Here is a 19,611-nt window from a genome sequence, read left to right on the forward strand (position 1 = left end):
GAGGTGACTGACAAGCAGCATGGACAGCAGAACCCCCCAAAAGAGAAAAGTTCCAATTCGCCCAAAGAAATGAGAGCCTGTTCCCAGAGTCGCAATTAAATCAGAACCAATCAGTGCTTGCTCTGGATCCTGCCATTCTGCTCAGGAAATAATGAGAACACGGAGAGGGCCGCAGCCAGCAAGTGCAGCATGGCAGACCTCTGAAGCCTGGAGAAATCACCAGCGCTATTGCAAGCGCGCCTGGCAGCTGTGGCACCTGCACCTTTAAGAACTCAGCCTAGTGCCCAGGTCCCCACTCAGACACTGACAAATGCCCAAGAGGGCACCTCCTGCCCCACCCCCAACCAAGGGGACAAAGAGGAGCACTTTGGGGCCAGGCAAGGCCGGTTTTAAAACTGTCTGCCTTGATTCATCACTTGATCTGGCACTCTCTCCCCTCTGTTTCCACACCATCCATCACGGGTACCATAACCAAGAAATCCAATAAAAACACAAAGGCCTAACTCTCCGCTCTCAGCAGGCTTCAGAAAGGCTGTATTAGTGCCCCAGCCCAGGCAATTAGCTGAGTCCAAAGGACTGCGGAACTGATGGGCATTAGCAATCCGGTGCCTGGTGCCTGGCTGCAGGCATTTGGGGAGCAGAGGAAGTGGGAAAGGAGACAGGCAAGGACTAATACAGCTCGAACTACAACTTGTCCCCCAAAGGTCTGGAGCAACCTAAATGATGAGCGAGGGTCAAGGTGGTCATTTCTGGGTCTATGTGACTCTGAAGGTTTGACTGCCACAGGCAAAATTTCATAAAAGAAAGCATTCTTCTTTTCCCCAACTCTGGACACCCCCTACCTGTGTTCAGCTTCCATGAACTTACTAAAGAAATGAACCGTGGGCTCTCTAGATCCTCCTATTCACTCTCGGAGAAGAATCTCCAGCCAGTTCAGCTCATTTATTACCATGTATTGGACATGTGCTCTCCTGGACCAAGGGGAGCCCATGTGAGCACATAGCTCCCTGACACTCCCCAACCGCACCACTCTGTATCATTCAAGCAAAGGTCATACAGTAGCTTGTACCACCTTCCCCCATTTCTGGTAGTGCATCTCCTGCCAGGACACGTGAAAGCTAGGCCCCATCCCTGCCCCAGGACTTGGCATTGAGCCCCGGGAGCAAGATAGGTAAGCATAGAACTTCGAGTTTACGAGCTCCATGGGTCCAGGACCAAGTTGGGTAGTGGGGGAGCTGAACTGAAATGACCTAAAATATTTTCCACATCCAGTCACTTCTCAACTACCCTTGAGTGAACTGTCCATGACAACCCCAATCCTGCATGCCTCAGTGCATGGGACTTAACACGACACAGGGGTGTGTATGTGTCTAGGGGAGGGAGGGCAGGAGGAAGGGGGAGAGAGCTCACGTACACATGTGAGAGAGAATATGAATGTCTGTGGCCCATAACTAAATATAACTGAGTGGTTATTAAGTTCTTATCTACCATTTGGAATTCTCCCTATCTCTTCCCTCACCATGAACACTGGCATTCTGGTTGGACACAACTGAAAAATCATCATGCCTTGCACTGGGGATGTAGGTTCCCTGGACCTTTATAATAAGCCATCAGGTGCTTCTGTTTCTTTGTGACCCAAGCTGGAGATGGGGAAAATTCGCAGATCAGGCCCTGCCCCAGGAAGGGGAGGCCTTATGAGGCCATAGGACTTACCCTTGCAGGCCACACTGTTCTCAGCCTCATAGCCAGGCTTGCAGGTGCAGCGCCCAATGGGCACCATCCACTCTCCATCCCCATTGCAGTAGAGTTTGATGGGCACGTCTACTTCCTCTGCGTTGGGGATGCATGTCCCCCGAGCAATCACCAGAGATGTACTCTCTGCCCCCGTCATGGTCTCTGGAAACACTGCAAAATTCTGCACAATGCTGGGACACTTCTTGAAGAAGACACGAACAGAAAGGAGAGACATACAGGCTCCATAATCCTGGAAAGCGAGGTAAAAACCATTCCGAGTCAGAGGCCCAAAGCTCCTGACTTCTGTATTGACCTTCATCAGCCTTCCCCCGAAGTCCACCTGGGAGAAGCTCTCATCTGCAGCAATGGTGTCTACTTTGAGGTAGGGGGCCTCAGACCAGAAGGCCGACTTCTTGGTGGCAATAACTGAGTCAGTCTCATAGTAGTACAAGTTGAAGGTCTCCTTACAGGAGCCTGGGACGTTGGGGAGGCTGCTGCAGTCTCTCACAGTGAAGCGCATCTCCGTGTAGATGCGGTGAGCCCCCCGCCGGTTGATGAAGGTGGTGAGGAGCCAGTTGTTTTGGTTGGGCTCGAAGACGTTGCACACCTGATAGGTGCGGATGGTGTTCAGGTTTTCATCGTAGCCACTGACTTCCTCCCACTGAACCAGGCAGACCACGGGTGCACACATGCAAAAACACGAAAGAGAGAGTAAGAAGACCAAGAAGAGAGGCAGAGCAGAGAAGCCTGGTGCTGGAGGGGGCCTTACGAGCTCACCAGCCCCGCTGCTTGACCTAAGACAGGAACACCCCAACCCTAACTTGCTTTTAAAGACCTCCTCATAAGCAGACTTCAAAGATTTCTCTGCTGGCCCCCCTGAAATATAATAGATTTCCCTCTAGAAAGCCTTCCTTCATCCAACCAACAGCACTGCTGCTGTGACTATGGCTCATTACGTCCACAGGGACAACCAGCATCTTCCCACCCTAGGCGACAGCAGGGACTTGAGACCTCAGTGCCATGGCCTCTCCTCCCCACAGCCACCCCCGTGGATTAGGGGTCTGACTACAGGACACTCCTCACCCTGGAAATCTTCAGTTCAGAACCTCATTGCCTTTACTGTGGTGAAGCTCCTTTAGAGTCATGAAAAGCATAAGAATATAAGGCTTTTCAGAATTTCTCAACAAACTGAGATTCTCATAAACTTTTGTTTTATAACATCAATCCCTTTGAAAGAGCTAGACCAGAAAACTTGTAGGAGTAGGGGCTACTAAGTGAGATCCTTAAGGAAGCAAATCAAGCTTCATTGTGTGCAAACTGCTAGCAGGGACCCAATGGAAGGAAATGCTGGAGGATATCACACAGGGAGGAAGGAGGGCTTCTTAGCAGGGGAGAGACAGCATGCTTCGCATTGGAAAAGAAAACTCATTTTTAGCAGCCCTCTAGGCAGGAAGGAGAAGAGAAACATGGTGTTTATTAAATGCTGTCTCTCCATCTTCCCTACAACATTGAAAACTGGATACTGTCACCCCCAATTTACAGATGAAAAGATATGCAATTTGCCCATGGTCACATGACCATAAGAGGAGACAGGATAGAGAGGAGATAGGAAGAAGTGCTTTGAATGGCCAAAGAAATGCTCCTACTAACTTATTTCAGTAACAGGTAATAAGGGGCAGGAGGTCCTTAAAGGCACGGCTTCCTTAACCAAGCCACTCAGCGGCAGGAGCCGGAGAAGAGTGACTGGGTCATTCTTTCTTCCTTGGGCTGGCAGAGGAAGCAGCTGCCCATCCTGGGGAGCTCTCAGGACCCTGACCTCAAGAACTGGGGGTATTCCCAGGAAGTTTCAATACGTTTGTTAAATTCCGTTCTGCTTGCCCGAAACAAATAAGGGACAGAAGAAATTGAACTTACTAAAATGAAAAGAAAAAATAAATTGAGATCCTTGATCTTAATATTTAGCAGTGGCAAAAAAAAAAAATTATAGAAAATAGTACCCATTTCTCTAAATACTGTGCTAATTGCTTATTGTTCACAGTGTGGAGCTGAAATAGACAAACTAGAATTCTTCATTTAAAAAGTTGAAGTCAATCTTGTGTGCGTGGAAAATAGACACAGTTGCTTCTTGTACAGAATTAGGAGGGCTAGGCTGTCTTTCAAGCTTATGCCAGAGCATCTGAAGACCAGGCATGGTGTGGAGGAAAAAATGGGCACATGGAGAGCTGTCCCTGCCCACCCAGCCCTGTAGAGTGACCTCATGGCCACTCCTGCTGCCTGGGCCCTGCCCCCGAAGCACCTGAGTAGCAGTCCATCCAAGGCCCTTCTCCCCCCACCGCTGCCAGTCCCCCAGGAAGGTCCCTTCCCCAGCCTGGAGTCCTGGGTGAGTTCCTTCCAGATCCTTGCACACTGCCAAACCTCACCTGGACTTTGCTTAATTTCTTATTGATTCTCTAGATGTCAACGAACCATTTTTTATTCCTTCTTAAAGATTGTGTTTTGTTCTATTTAAATGTGTTTGTTAAAGTTACCTTCTGCTTGCCTGGGTTTTTGGAACCAGAAGCAAATATATTAGGGAGAAGTTGCTGACAGTGGTTTTAGTTCAAATTTTCAGAACTTTCTCCCTTCCATGGCCACTTTGAAATAACATTTACTAAAAGAAACCATGGAGACAATTTATGTACAGTAATTATGACATGAAACTCAGAAGCCACAAATGAACAGGTTGATCAATTCAACTCCATACAATTTTTTTAAGTGGCATAACAAAATGGCCAGAAGTAAAATCAAAAGGAAAAAAAAAAACAACGGAAACATGCTGGGAAGGAACTATGTATAAGCTTATCATGGATAAAGTATTAATTTCCCCTAATAATATAAAGATAATCTATATATCAATAATAAGATACAAAAATAGGCAAGGGATATTAACAAACTGCTCACTAAAAAAGAGATAGATATAGCTTATAAACATATGAAAAGATATTGAACATTATTCAATATAACCAAAATGGTAATTAACTACATTGTGATACTTCTTTTTTTTTTGGTCGGGCAGAAGTTTGATAATACACTGTGTTGGAGAAGGTGTGGAAAATAAGCACTCTGATACATAGCTAGATGAAGGGCAAATTGATACAGCTTCTATAAAAATTTTGGTTTTTATTTATCAAAATTATAACTGCACACACCCTTTGACTCAGCCATTCACTTCTAAGATCAAGCCTCAGATATTCTTTTATATATGTAAAGATAGGTATGAACAATTATTACCTTCTGCCACCACCACCTCCAGAATTTTATGCATGCTCAGGACATCTGGAGGTGGCTGGGCCTCAGAAGATCATGGGCCTATGGACAATGTAGCAGCCTTCTCCGATTTGGTCTGAGTTGGACCTCTGGGAGCTTTGCACAAGTGTGGTGGAAAGAACTATTACTCGAGACTGAAATTCTCATCAACTCGTGGGACAGGGAGTGCTCAGAGTCTGAAATAATTTGACTACAAGAAAATAAGGTCCAGAATTTTTCTTGTGCATGTTTATTTGTGGACTAAGATTCATAATGCACACCAATCTGACTTTAGTCCTCCATTCTTGGAGCTCTCAACCAGACTCCAATATGGCACCTAAGAGCCTTGTTAATGTCCATCAACCAGTAAACACCTAAATAAAATGTGATGTGGCCAGACAATGGAATACTATTCAGAAATAAAAAAGAATGAAGTACTGATACATGCAACAATATGGATAAACCTCTAAAACACTATGCTATATTAGACCATATATTGCGTAATTCCATATACATGAACTGTCCAGAAAAGGCAAATCTATAGCTAGAAAAGTATTAGTACTTCCCTGGCACTGGAGATGGGAATGGGCAGTAACTGCAAATGGGCATGAAGAATCTTTTTTGGAGGTGATGGAAATGTTCTAAAATGGGATTGTGGGGATAACTACACAATTCTGTAAACTTACTAAAAATTATTGAACTGTACAATGCAAATGAATAAATTTTATGACACGTAACTAATACTTCAATCTAGCTTTTTAAAAAAACCTCTTTGGGGCGCCTGGGTGGCTCAGTTGGTTAAGTGTCTGACTCTTGATTTCAGATCAGGTCCTGATCTCAGGGTGAGATCAGGCCCTGAGTCAGGCTCTGTGCTCAGTGGGGATCTGCTGGAGATTCTCTCTTTCTCCCTCTCCCTTTGCCCTTCCCCCCATGCACTCTCTCTTTCTCTCTCTCTCTAAAATGAATAAATACATCTTTAAAAAAACCTCTTTGTTTTCTGGTCCAGCCTACACCTCAACACCCCAACAATGCCAGCTTGGTCTCTATTATCCACAAAAAGCATGCCCATTGCAACTTTAGGCCCTTGTTTGACCTATCCACTGAGCCAGGGATGCCCTTCTCATTCCTTTATCCCTATATCCCAAGTGACCAGTATTTGCTTGACCAAGTTTATTTGTGGATGAACAAGTGATGCCTAAGTTGAGGCAAAGATGGCAACGAGAGAGGGGACAGGTGGCCAAGGAAGTGGAATCCTATCACTGATGCTGGGAGCCTGAGTAAAATCACCGGGGTCGTCCAAAGATGGGATCAGAACCTTGGGCCCAGGAGCCCACTGAAGGACCACCTGATTTTCCAGCCCGGAATCAGGCAGGTATCAGGCCAAAAGCGCCCTCCGTGTCTAACACACCCACTTTGTCACCATAATTTACCATTTCTTCCAGAACAATGTTCCTCTTATTTGGCTTCTCTCTTGCATCCCCAGGACCATGCGCTAGGGCTGGCATGACTTGTTGCCTGGACTTATGCCCTGGCTTGCTGTTTGTCAGAAAGTAATGACAACAGAACAGGCAAGAGATGGCAAGGGTTCAAACCAGGGCCACATCCTCTCACATCTGCACCCTGAGACACTGCCCATCCCCGCCTCTTGCTGCTGCTGTTGATGTTCTGACCGGCGTGACACCTTTCTTCTACCCCACCCTCATGCCATCTCAATCCCTCCGAGACCCAGAGAAGAACAGATCTGGCTGGAAACCACTGTAGGTCATGTAGACCAAAACCTTTTGTTGACAAATGGGCACACTGAGGCCCAGAGACATTCAATAGTTGGCCTGAAGCCAGGCAGCTGATGGGTGGTCGAGCCAAGCTCTCGGTGTGGCTCCCTCTTGTGAGGGGGCTCAGGTATCCTGTTCTCCGTGACGCCGTCCTAGCTTGTATTCAGCTACCATTTTTCCGAATGCTTAAAGCATGACTGAGCTTATTCCACACAATTTCGCATTTCATAATACACTGCTTTGAACTATTTGTTAATTGCTCCATGTATGACTTTGGAGCTACCAGGCTGTGAGCTCCTTGAGGACAGGGAATTATGTTTTGACTAATTTATTAGTTGATTTTGACAAGCAAAATAACCCCATGCATTCAGCTTTGCAGCACCGGTATTACACACCTGCGTTTTTATTCAGTAACGTCTGGGACCAGTGAAATCCACTGTTTTCTCCGGAATCCCTTCTCCTTTCCCTTTTTACCCTGGGAGATGCCGTCAGCACACAAGGCTGCAGCCACCTCAGGGTAAGTCACCAACCTCCAGGTCTCCCCGGTGCCCCAGACTCTTTGCTCCAGCTGGCTGCTGGACGCCTTCTGATGAACATCTGGCGTGCCCCCATGTTCTCTGCAGTCCTCCTGCCCCTGGATGGAACCTGCACCAGCCGGTCCCCATGCCAGCGATCCAAGAAGCACTCTAGACTCCGCCCTCCCCATTTCTGTTCCCCATCCTGCAGTGACAGTGCCAAACCCATGTCTCCAGGCTCCTCCATAGCTCATCCACGCAGTCTGCCCCTTTCCCCGCTGAAGTCCCTCCCTCTCCTAGTCACTCTGCCAGTCTTTCTCTTTAACTCCCCTGCCCCGGTGAGTTTTCTAAAACACAAATCCATCTTCCGCACGGGCTTGTCCTTAGCGGGCTGCACTGTGTTGGGGACCCCTGCACAATCCCAGCAACTAGCCCTTAATAAATACTGGAAGATTGAGGGAATGAGCAAGGCCCTGGGTCTGTTCCTTAAGTTCTCCGCCTCCTTAGCCCCTGGTCCTTTGCTGGGGACACCCAGCTAACTCCTGCCTGGGAAAAGAAACAAAGCAGTTTTGCACAACCAGCAGAATATTAACAGCCTTTGAAAGGGCACTATTATTGATGCAAATGGACCACCCGTCCTTGAGTCCTTGAGATAAGCGTAGTAAAGAAAACAATGACATCCATTAGAAAGTACTTGTTCAGGCTTTGAGACCATGACTTTGATGTATGAGAAAGACAGCTCTAGGTTCCTCCAAGATCTGGGTTTGTTAAACTTCCTTGTTGGAAGTCAGATCTCGCAGGTCTGTTGCTCAAGAGTGGCCAGTATATTCACAGTCTGGTTGTGTGTGTGTGCGTGTGTGTGTGTGTGTGTGTGTGGTGTATGAGTGTGTGTGTGTGTGTGTGGTGTATGAGTGTGTGTGTGTGTGTGTAAAACATGCTGTTCCCCTTCAAAACCACTGCCGTGAATTCTCTCTACCTGCCCATCCACACGGACTTCTAGAACAACCTTCAGAAACTCTAACACATTCTTTATCCTCCAAGAGTGGATTTGAATTTTAGAAAAGGGGAAAAGTCATCTGGAGCCAAATCTGATGAGTCAGATGGAGGAACAAGCTAAGAAATAATATTCTTTGCTCAAAAATGAAGAGCTGCTATAAAATGAAGTTAAGAGAAGCAAGCTGATTCCACTGTATGTCTCTGAAGACAGTTCCAAGCACGGAGTTCTGGAAAGACTTGTGATAGTTACCAGCTCCCTGGACTGCTGCAACATACCGGCGTAGACCCTGCCCCTCCCGAATGCCCAAAGGCTACCACAGCACTGCATCCTAAGAATTGCCCTGAATAAGCCATTTCCCTGGGGCCTGGCCAGGAAGGACATCTCTGGACACTGCTATTGAGGAGGAAGATATCACTGAAATCGGCTTTGTGGCCTCTATTAGCCCAGCAAGATCCTAGCTATTCTGATTTGTATGAAGCCCAGTGCATTTAACTCACTTTTTAAATAAAGGATTGCACATCTATGACATCCCCAAACAGTGTTCTGGGTGCTGGGGACCCAGCAGTGAGCAAGAGACAAAGTCCCTGCCCTCGTGGGCCTCATGTTCTAATAGAGCGAACCAAAGGATGAACAAGCAAACAAATGAATAATATCAAGTCAGACTGTTCAATACTCTTGAGGAACAAGTAAGGGGACAGAGTGACAGCCGGCAGTGGGGTCATCAGGGAAGGTCCTCTTTGAAGCAAAGATCTAAATGACACGCCAGAGCCACCGGCCTGGAAGGCACACACGAGAGGGGCATTCCAGGCTCAGAGAACAAGAATGAACTCTCTGGGAGCAGGAGTGTGCCTAGCACATTGCCAAGAAAGCCTGGAAGCCAAGGTGGCCGCCAGATCGCACAGGGCAAGGGGAAGAGGAAGGAGGTGAGGCAGGAGAGGTTGCCAAGAGGCCAGGCGGGCCCCACCTCTCCCATTACAGCTCTGTAACCATGAATGATTTTCTGAGTGTTAGTTTCCTCATCTGCAAAAGACTATTTACCTTGGTGGGTGCCTGGAGGACTGAGATCATGTAAGTAACTCATCTTGCACCCGTGCCTGCACATAACTTCCATTCAGTAAGTACCAGTTATCATTTCCATTATCATCAGCAACACCCCCATTGTTACGTTAACCGCAGGATCCACCTCTGGCTGACACATCAGGATGTGGAAATCATCTCCTCCAACTTGAATAAATAATCCTGCCTCTGGTCAACAGAAGGGCAGGACGAAAGGGCCGAAATCCACCTCCCCACAGACCCCGAGGGACAGCCAGGGGCCTCCTTCCCTGCCCCTCCTGGAATCTCCAGGGCTTCCTCTGGGCAGGGTTCAGCATGGATTCCCTTCTCTCAACTAGGCAATCTCTGGAGCATTGTCAGCCACCAGCTCGAACTACAAGGAGAGGAAATTGGACACTGCGCCCAGGCTTTGGTCCCATTCGGCAGTCTGTATTTGGGCAAAAACTTCTGTTGGAGGGAACCTGTTATTCTGCAAACCGTCACTGCCAACATGCCCCGTGGAACCATATGGAACATCCCTGGCACTGCCCCATCAGAGGAAACCCAAAGACCCACTTTCAGACCCCAGTTAGAGATGGCTGCGTCTCTGAACCAGAAGCCCACTGAGGCCGGGACAGCACACAACTTCACAGAGCCCACAGGAGGCCCCCGATTCTTTGGGGTAGCAGATTGCTCGGGCCGGGCTGGAGCTGCTACCCAATCAGCCTGGACCCCAAGGACGCGGCTCCGGTGTAGACAGTACACTAGGCCTGAAAGAGCTGGGATATTAGACAAGCTAGAAGGCTAATTAAAATGTAAAATGTGGTCCATGGGGCATAAATTCCTACAAGCCCTGAGGGATCTACCATTTAGTACACGAACCAACCAAGGCGGCCATTTATGCGATGGCCCCCTGAGGGCTGCGAGCACTAGCTCAACCTCCCAATAGCCTTAATTTTCCTCCCAGATGTGCTGGGCTGGGAGGACAGGAACGGCCCCCCACTCATTACCACGGCTCCATGTGGTGTGCCCAAGAACTGGACCGGCTACCAGGGACTGCTTGAATGGGCTTTCCTCCTGCAGTAGTACAAGGCCACCCATTCCCTCAACTACTTACTCTCTGCGATGCAGAAGAGAACGGGGAAGTGCGGGAAGGGACACAGTTAGATATGGAAATGATTAGAATATGGAAAACATACTCATTGTTTCCCAATGCAGTCTCTAAGAGTCTCTACAAAATTCTCTTAAAAATGATTGGACGGAAAAATGCAAGAAATATTGTCTTGAGATGGAAGCAGGAGAAACGGCCCTGAGCAGAACACATCCGTTTGGCTGGGAAGGAGATTTTTGTGCTTACCAGAAAAGGGCTGGGATTAAGCAGCACTGCTGTCACCATGCCTAACGTTGAACTCCAGAAGTCACGGTGACCCCTGGTTTAGCCCAAGAGTTTGATTCACAGACTCTGGAGTCAGCCAGACACGGCTGTGTGACCAGGGACAAGTCCTTAAACCTCTCTTAGCCTCGGATGCTTCTCTGTCACAGGGACACTAATAGGACCTACCTCAGGAGATGGTCGTGAGGATTAAATATGACAATTCATGTAAAGTACTCACATCTGAGTAAGGGACCTCTGCAAGTCAGTTATTATGGATATCAGCCCTCCAGAGACACATGCTTAGCCTCTCTCTGAGCACAGATCTGTTATTTTTCCTTAAAAGTCTTGGCTCTCCTTCTATGGTGTGTATGACCTATGACTCTTCCCTGTCTGTCTGGTTGTTTGCACCTGGGTATCATCTTTGGCGCATGCACGGGTGCGTACGTGTGTGTGTGTGTGTGTGTGTGTGTGTGTGTGTGCCCGTGTGTGGTTGGGGGTGCTGGCTGTGGCCCAGGTAGGGCCTGTGTGCCCTCCCTTGGGTATGCCCACCCACCAATTGTCTTATGAGCACTGGTCGGCTCTGCCCATTCCCAGCCAGGCTGAGCACCTCTCCCTGCTCAGAGATCCCGGGGCTCTGGGAGCCCCACGCAGGGAGAGCGAGGCTGGCTGGGCCCAAGGTCCAGATGGCACGCATCTCTTTGCATCCTGGCACATCTCACAGCCCGCTCTCTGCCAGCACGCCAGGAGAAACACCGCAGGCTTGTGCCTCGGGAGGGGGCTCCTTGTCCACAGCCCCCGGGGCCACGGTAACCTCCACCAGGCAGCAGCAGCTCGTACCAGGCCCTGCCTGGAGTGGGGTCCTCAGCCATTAGGACAGCTGCCGCCGCTGTTGACACTGCAACAGTGACAAATTCATCCTTCTGACAAGATCCCTTTAAATAATTCCCAGGGAGCTAGGGATTAAGACACTGTTTCTCTCTGTCTCTGTTGGGATTTAAAACACCTCCAGCTGGGGTATTTAAAGAGAGTATAATGGGCTGCCCCTCTTGGGTCTCCCCCTCCCCCTTCCCTCCTCTTTCCCATTTCCCAAACTCAGCCCCCACCCCACCAGCCAGCCCCATAACAAGGAGGCCCAGAAAACAAGAAAGAAAAAAAAAGGAGGGAACCAGTGCTTGGCTGGTCACTATGGCAACCGTGGCAGGGTATTCAGCTGTCATTATCCCAGTGCCTCACACATGTGATTATCTTAAGCTGTCGATTGAATGTGGTCCTCACTGCTGTCCAACAAGGCCTTGTCGAACAAGGCAGGGGCGGGAGCTGCAGGCCCCCAGGCCCCAGCTGCCTAATTCTGCTCTGCCCGGATCTGGGTTACACTGATGAGGAGCAGAGTTACCACTGGGAGAAGCTGAGGACTTGTCCCTGCAGCTCGGAGGGATCTCTGCTCCGTAGCGGAGGCCGGCCCTGAAGCCGGGCCACCACACTGGGTCAGAGGCTAGGGACACGGGCTCCTCATTTCTTGGGTGCAGAGAGTGTTGACTGCACGAGGGCCAGGCTGGCTGTGGCCAGCTGGAGCCATCCTGGAGACAAGAGAGGAGGCCATGGTGGGGGAGGAAGAGGCTGGCCTCCCTGAAGTTCTTGGCTTCCTGCCATTCTCAGAGTGGGGGAGAATTTCCATTCTCAGGGTGCAAGAAAATCAAATCTAGCCTGGGGAGAGGACACACTGTCCCCCATCCTGTCGACTCCCTCCTGATGGTGAGGATGTGGCCACTGTATGTGCCCCACTCCAGGGCATTTTTTCCTGGGACTGGGGAGGCTAGCGTGTGGTCGGTCTGGGAAGCCTGGGGAGGACTCTGATCTCACTCCTTTGCCTCCTTGACTTTGCTAGATTGTCTTTGGGCTGAGGTTCCCAGGTCCACAAACATTCTCTGAATAACACAATCCCTGGTGACCCCCTACTAGGCACATGCAAGTCCCTGCCCCCTGAGGCACTGCCCACCTGAGTCATCCCTGGCTTGTCACCATTGATATGTTCATGTAAATGCAGCCCATTACCACTGACCATTCCGTTTGAAGGCAGAGCTCTCCTTCCCCGTCAGCAAGGTAAGTTTAAATCTTGACTCCAACATCTTTCATGTTGGCTGTCCTTTGTGACACCGGGAAATGGGAAATGTGTCGGGCATGCCTGTCACCACCAGAGTGGTGAGTGGGACAGCGTCCATGGAGAAGAGGACGTGCCATGACCAGACCCCCCTCTATTCCATCAGCAGAAGAGCACCTCCAACGGAGCAGGGGCCGGTTCTGCAGAACTGCCAATGAGGCCACTGGATGGGACAAAGCAACTCAATGGGACCCATCCCTTCACCTATCTCCCTTCCTAGGAGTCCTCACTTCTTGAACATTCGCCGAGGTCCAGGCGTGGAAGCTGACCCACAGGCTCCTCCATCACCGTCTGGAGCCAGCCATCCCCTGGTCCCCCGCCAGGTCCTCCTGGACCTGCTGCTCCCTGCCCCCAGATCCACCCATCACCAATCTGCTCCAACTCCTCCCATACAGCTTGCTCTAAAAAACAATTCATGGGGGGCTTGAAATGCACGCTACTCACTAGCACACGGCTTTCAGACCTATCCTTTCCCTTTGTAGAAAACAGGGAAACTTTTGCCTCTCCTCGCCCCTCTTCTCTAGCTTCTCAATGATGCATGACTCTGAGATCCATTCCTCACACGTCCTCGGGGACAGAGGTACAAGAGTGAGCTTTGTGTCCAGACAGGCCTGCAGTCTCAGCGACAGCCCTAAGCAGTCCTGTGACTCTGGGTAATTGCCCTGAGTCTCAGTGTCTGCTCTGTAAAATGGGAAGAAATATCACCTCACTTGCACGGTCGTGGTGAAAGTTCAGGGAGGTCATACATGCAATTTTCAGTGCCTGGGACACAGCCGGTACTTAATTAAGGGTGACAAGTAACAGCACTATTATGAACAATAACCTGGTTATTAATAACACAGTGCACCCTCAGACGGTATCCATGCAAGAGCAATTTCCCATCAGAAATGCTGGAATGCTGATCTCATTTCTCAGGGGCCCCCTCAACCAGTTCACACCCTCATCCCAGGCCAGTTCCGTCCCTCCACCAAGAGTCACTGCAACCACTAGTACTAGCCAGGGCAAGTGGTCCTGACTGAGCTTCAGAGTTTACAAAGAAGGCAAACACTATCGAATCTTGCCAACCACTGTATAAATAAGATCTTACATTACCCATGCGATAGGGCAGAAAATGGGCTCAGAGACATTAAAGAACTTAAAGGAAAATGGATATAAACCCAGAACATTAGATTCCAAATGCTGGGCTTGCTCCTTTATACTATTGGAAGTACAGGAGGCCCCCCTTATCCGTGGGGGACCTATTCTAACACCCCCAAGACGAGGCCTGAAACTGTGGGTAGTCCCAAACCCTATATGTTTTTCCTGTGCATCCATACCTATGATGACATTTAATTTATAAATCAGGCACAGTAAGAGATTTACAACCAGAACTCATAATAAAATAGAACTATTATAACAATCTACTGTAACAAAAGTTATGTGAATGTGGTGTCTCTCTCTTAAAATATCTTATTGCACAGTACTCACCCATGATATGAGATGCTAACATGTCTAAATGATGAGATGGAATGAGGGGCATGATGCAGGTATTGTGACCTAGCGTTCAGCTACCACTGACCTTCTGACGATACATCAGAAGGAGGATCGTCTGCTTCTGGACCACAGTTGACCGTGAGTAAATAAAACCGCGGAAGTAAAACTGCGGGTAAGGGGAGATTCCCATACAGGGGGATTTGGGCCTAATTATTCTAGTACTTCTGGCCGTAAGGGGAGGGAAATCCAAAGGCATCATCGGAGGGCTGCTCTGTTCCCACAGAGGCCAAGCTCCAGCCTCCAGAGCCAGACTCAGTGTCCTCATCTGTCTCTGCCCACTATGACCCTCCCTCTTCTTCCATTTTCTTCCTACCCATCCTTGCTAGACCTCTAAACTCTGCCTCACCTTCCTTCTAAAGGTTTGTCTTCCCCCATTTCTTTCCTTTGCCAAGACAGGCCGTGTGAGGGAGCTGTGAGTTCAGGCTCTCAGGGCACTGAGCCCCTGCTGCCCCACCTCAGCCCTGGGACCTGAGTCAGGAGCCCTGTTTCCTTCCATAGCCATGAGAGCCACTCCTGCCTTCAACTTGAGGAGATCTGTCATCAGGCAGTTGGTCCTCAGGCTCACCTATCAGTGGCAAGAGGCTTTTAGCGTTGGAACAAGGGATGTGGTGGGGCAACTGCCTTTCTAGGGAAGGTTTTAGAGAAGAGGAAAGACACCTGTCTGTCTGGGCAAACGAAGGTTAAGCCTGCCTCCAAAACAGGGAAGGGGGGCTGGGTGACCTCTAGGGTTCCCTCTCAGAGTCTGCAGACAGAAACATCTCCTGCTCTGCTGATGAACAAGTCTGTGAGCCCTTTCCAAGAGCAAGAAGATAAATCTGCCAGACAGTAAGGTTCTGGTGACCCACCACAACTCCCAAAGTTCTTTCATACAGCAAGCTAGGGAAACATCTCTCCCTTAATTTCTCTCCCTCCTCCCCTCCTACCTCATCCCCACACACACATACACAGTCATACCCCACGTATTTCTGCAACCAATATCATAATTAGTCTGCTACTCAAGGACACTGGTCATCTGTAACATTCTATTCACCTCTCTGTTAGAGGCCCACACATGCCCACGAAAAAGATCTCATATAAAAGCCCCATGAGAGAGCAATCACACTTGATGAAGCCAGGCAGAACGGTGCCCTTGCTGCTCATTTGACCCACCTCTCCTCCCCTGGGGAACCACTGGGCCTTGGCCAACCCAGCCTCAGCCTCGGAGATCACACTCTTCCCAGGGTAGCCTGGGGCACCTCAGCACCTCTCCGCTTCCCTTTCTCTCCCCAGGGCCCCACCTCCCAGGCCCCCGTGCCTTTGTCTATCACTGTCTCTGTCAGGCAGGGGATTTGAAACTTCCATTCCTAAAAGATGCATATTATATAAAAAAATGTTTTAAGTGCCTCGGGGTGTTTTGTTCCTCATTGCTTCATAAAAGTGACATTAATAGCCAGGGAAGAGCACGGCTGGGTGCAATTACAGAGGATGTTTCAGGTATGAAAGCTGTTTGGAGCCTGCTAATGTTTCCTAATTACAGGCCTTTTGGTAGCGAGAGAAAAAGATAAAGAGTGGGTGGGAGGCCCAGGGTGGGGAGCTCTGACTTATCTCAGTGGTTTACCTGAGGAGGCCAGGGGAGGAGAGGAACGGAGGGAGAGAGCAGGGAGGGCAGAGGCCCACTCCCCAGGAGGCAAGGCGTCTCTCAGTGGAGAAAGAAATATTCATCCTGGTAATAGCTCGGGAAAAGGATACCATCCATCTCTCATTTATATACTGAGCCTGAATTCGAGGAGCCCACAGCAACACAACCTGGGAGTTCCTCCTGGAGACAGCCTCAGAAGCCTCCATGGTGGGCGGCATTTCATTGGGAAAGATGGTACTGCGTGGTTGTCAGCAGGAGAACAGACTGCAGGAGGTTAGACGTCAGCTCTGGTACTTTCCAGCCATGTGACTGGAAGTAATTTCACAGCTGATTCTGTGCCTTAGTTTCCTCATCTGTAAAATGGGACTGTTGTGAGGATTAACGTGTGCGTGGCCCACACAAGAAACCACATCAGCCTCTGTACCATTCAGTTACACGAGCCAGGGCACCTCCTTTAAGACTCAGGTGGGCTTTTCTGTCACTGGCCACCGGAGAACCCTGACTGATACAAGAGTGTGGCTTCCAGCGATCAGCGACCGGGCCGAAGGCTCCCAAGTCCCAGGCGGTGGTACCAGTCTGAGGAAGGATAACCAAGGCAAGGCCTGAAATTCAAACACCATAAAACTCCATTCACAAAATCATTTTGCCCAGAGCGAAATTTCCCTAGGATTTGCCTAATTTAGCTCAGGCTTTTCTGTCTTCATTAACATGCTTGAGTCATCAAATAAAGAAAAGAGAAAATCCAGCCCTTCACAGGGTTAGTACTGTGCTAACACTTCTTGAGTGTTTACCGGGGAAAATGTTTTACTGGCTTGTTTCATCTATGGAAAGAGGTGCCGTGCTTGCCCCACTGAGGAGAGGGGAACCTGGAGCTGAGAGAGTCTCAACGCCCAGTCCAAGATCACACAGCTGGGAGCTGCAGTTTATTTGATGCCAGGGCCTGAGCCTTCAGGGCTCCTCCAGAACTTCTCATCCAGCAGACAGACAAATTTCAATTGATTTTGCGTGGCCTTGGAACGAATGGGGTGTTATTAGAGTGGATTTCTCTCCTGAGCATGCCTTCCTCATTCCCATGATAAGGGCAGCCGGCGGGGGTGCCTGGAAGACTGACAGACAGGGAGTGCGAGGCAGCCAGGGACAGCCGAGGGTCCACGAGTGTCCACAGGTGGCCAGCAAGGAGCGGCTGTGCAGTAAGGCCCTCTTGTTGCTGCTCTCGCAAACGTGTCTCTTGTTGTCGGGACTTACTGAGTTGGTTTACCAGACACACGCATTCAAATGCGTGTTGTTCCCTTCACAGTGGCCTCCTCTGGAAGCTCTGCCACTAAGTCCAATAACCCTCCCGTCATTTAAGGTATTTTCAGAACTCCAGGAACTGCCTGCAGGGGCATGAAATGAATCAACTCATTTAACTTCACACATACACACACACACATATACACACACATGACCATATATACACATATATACAGACACATACACACACACATACACACATACACACATATAAACACACACACACATACATGCACACATACACACAAAGACACACATATACACACATATATACAGATGCACATATACTCACATATACACATACATATACACATGTGCACATATACACACACACATATATATACAGATGACCATATATACACACATATACATATATACAGACACATACACACACACATACACACATACACACATATAAACACACACACATACATGCACACATACACACAAAGACACACATATACACACATATATACAGATGCACATATACTCACATATACACATACATATACACATGTGCACACATACACACACACATATATATACAGATGACCATATATACACACATATACATATATACAGACACATACACACATACATACACACATATAAACATACACATACATACATGCACACGTACAAAGACACACATATACACACATATATACACATGCACACATATACATATATATACACACAAATATACACACATACATACACATATATGTACACAGACACACATATATATAAAGGCACACACAGCCAGCTAGCTCATCCTGAAGGCTCATCAGGGTTGGCTCTGGACTCCTTTTCCATTTTTCCTCCATCAAATTCCACTTCCCATGATAAAGAGTTGCCAATATTAAAGTAGTGAACAGAGTATGTCACAGGCCATGAAGGTGGTTCCCGAGGGCAGTGCAGATGGAGTTGGAGTCTGGAAGCCCACGGAGTGCACTTTGAAGATAACTCCGGTAGATGTTCACACTCAGGCCACATGTCCCATAAACACAGAGGCCACTGGCGGCCCAGGTGCACAGAACCAGGGAGCCCTAGCAAAACTCTTGGAAAGTAAAAGAACTCTAGGGCTGGATTCCCAATAAGCAAGTGGAATAAGCCTTCCTTTCAGAGGGACCTGGCCTTGCTTTTCTAGCCTACCTCCCAGCATCTGAGAACAACTGGCCCCTTCTGGTAGATATCCTGGTCTCCTTTATCATCACCTAAGGAAACCTGGCACCATTTCCATCACCAGGTAAGCTCTTTAAAAAGATACTGACAGGGGCATCTGGGTGGCTCAGTCAGTTAAGTGTCTGCCTTCGGCTCAGGTCATGATCTCAGGGTCCTAGGATTGAGCCCTGCGTTGGGCTCCCTGCTCCGTGGGGGAGCCTGCTTCTCCCTCTGCCTCTCCCCCTGGCTTGTGCTCTCTCTCTCTCAAATAAATAAATAAAATCTTTTAAAATTTTTTTAAAAAAATAAAAAGATACTGACAACCAATCAGGTGTTGAGAGGCCTAAAACAAACACTTTATTGGGCTACAATAAACCTAAATTGAACATCTTCTAAGTTCAGAACCCTGGGTTGGAGATGCAAGAAGTATTAAGAATGGTCCTCATTATTGGGCCAACAAACATTTATTGGAGTCTATCTCCTGGAGCCTACCCGCTGCTGGGCCAGTGCTGGCCACCAGGGGTACAGAGATAAAGCTGCTCCATCCTCTGGCCCATGGGGGAAACCACACATCAACAGAGCAGAGGACAGTATATCAGAAGCGGAGGACAGTATGTCAGAAGTCAACACCAAGCCCTCTGGGCTTTAGGAAGAGGGCACCTTACTGAGCCCTGGTGGAGAGGAGCGTCCAGGAGGGCTCCCCAAGGGGACGAGAACAGAGCTGACACCTGAGAGACAGAGAGTGATGCAGGGAGGGAGGGGGGACTTACTGAGTGTTTATTGTGGGGCCTCCCTGAACTCCCCCACTGCCCAGAGGCCCTGAACTGTGAAGGTCAGGGAACATTTTGTAGCAGGGCTGGAAGCAAGGACATGGGAGAAATAAATGAAGCCAGCCCGAGGGAGGGGTCACCCGTGTCACCAGTGAGGGTCCCCGGGATACCCTTTGCTGGGAGCTGAGCTCCTCCCTGGCATTTGTGACTTTATAAGTGTTACTTTCTCCCTCTGCTCACCAGGTGGCCTCTGATTCAGGTTAAACCTAAAGGCTTTGAATTAAAGGTGCAATTAGATCAGAAAGAAACATTTTGCATTTGGGCACAAATACTTTCCGTTTCTGACATGGAATAGTACAATC

The 19,611-nt window shown here is 48.8% G+C and overlaps 1 protein-coding gene across 2 annotated transcripts in view; it reads right to left on the bottom strand.

The window, feature by feature from the left end:
• Positions 1–19,611, bottom strand: part of EPHB1 (EPH receptor B1) — a 504,178-nt gene that overhangs the window by 257,526 nt on the left and 227,041 nt on the right. For both annotated transcript variants that reach the window (XM_078071630.1, XM_078071629.1), the window contains exon 3: positions 1,714–2,395. In XM_078071630.1, coding sequence (XP_077927756.1) covers positions 1,714–2,395 — 682 coding nt within the window. The remainder of the gene's footprint in view (positions 1–1,713; positions 2,396–19,611) is intronic.

The sequence above is a fragment of the Halichoerus grypus genome, chromosome 1 (assembly GCF_964656455.1).
Source record: "Halichoerus grypus chromosome 1, mHalGry1.hap1.1, whole genome shotgun sequence".
Taxonomy (NCBI): domain Eukaryota; kingdom Metazoa; phylum Chordata; class Mammalia; order Carnivora; family Phocidae; genus Halichoerus; species Halichoerus grypus.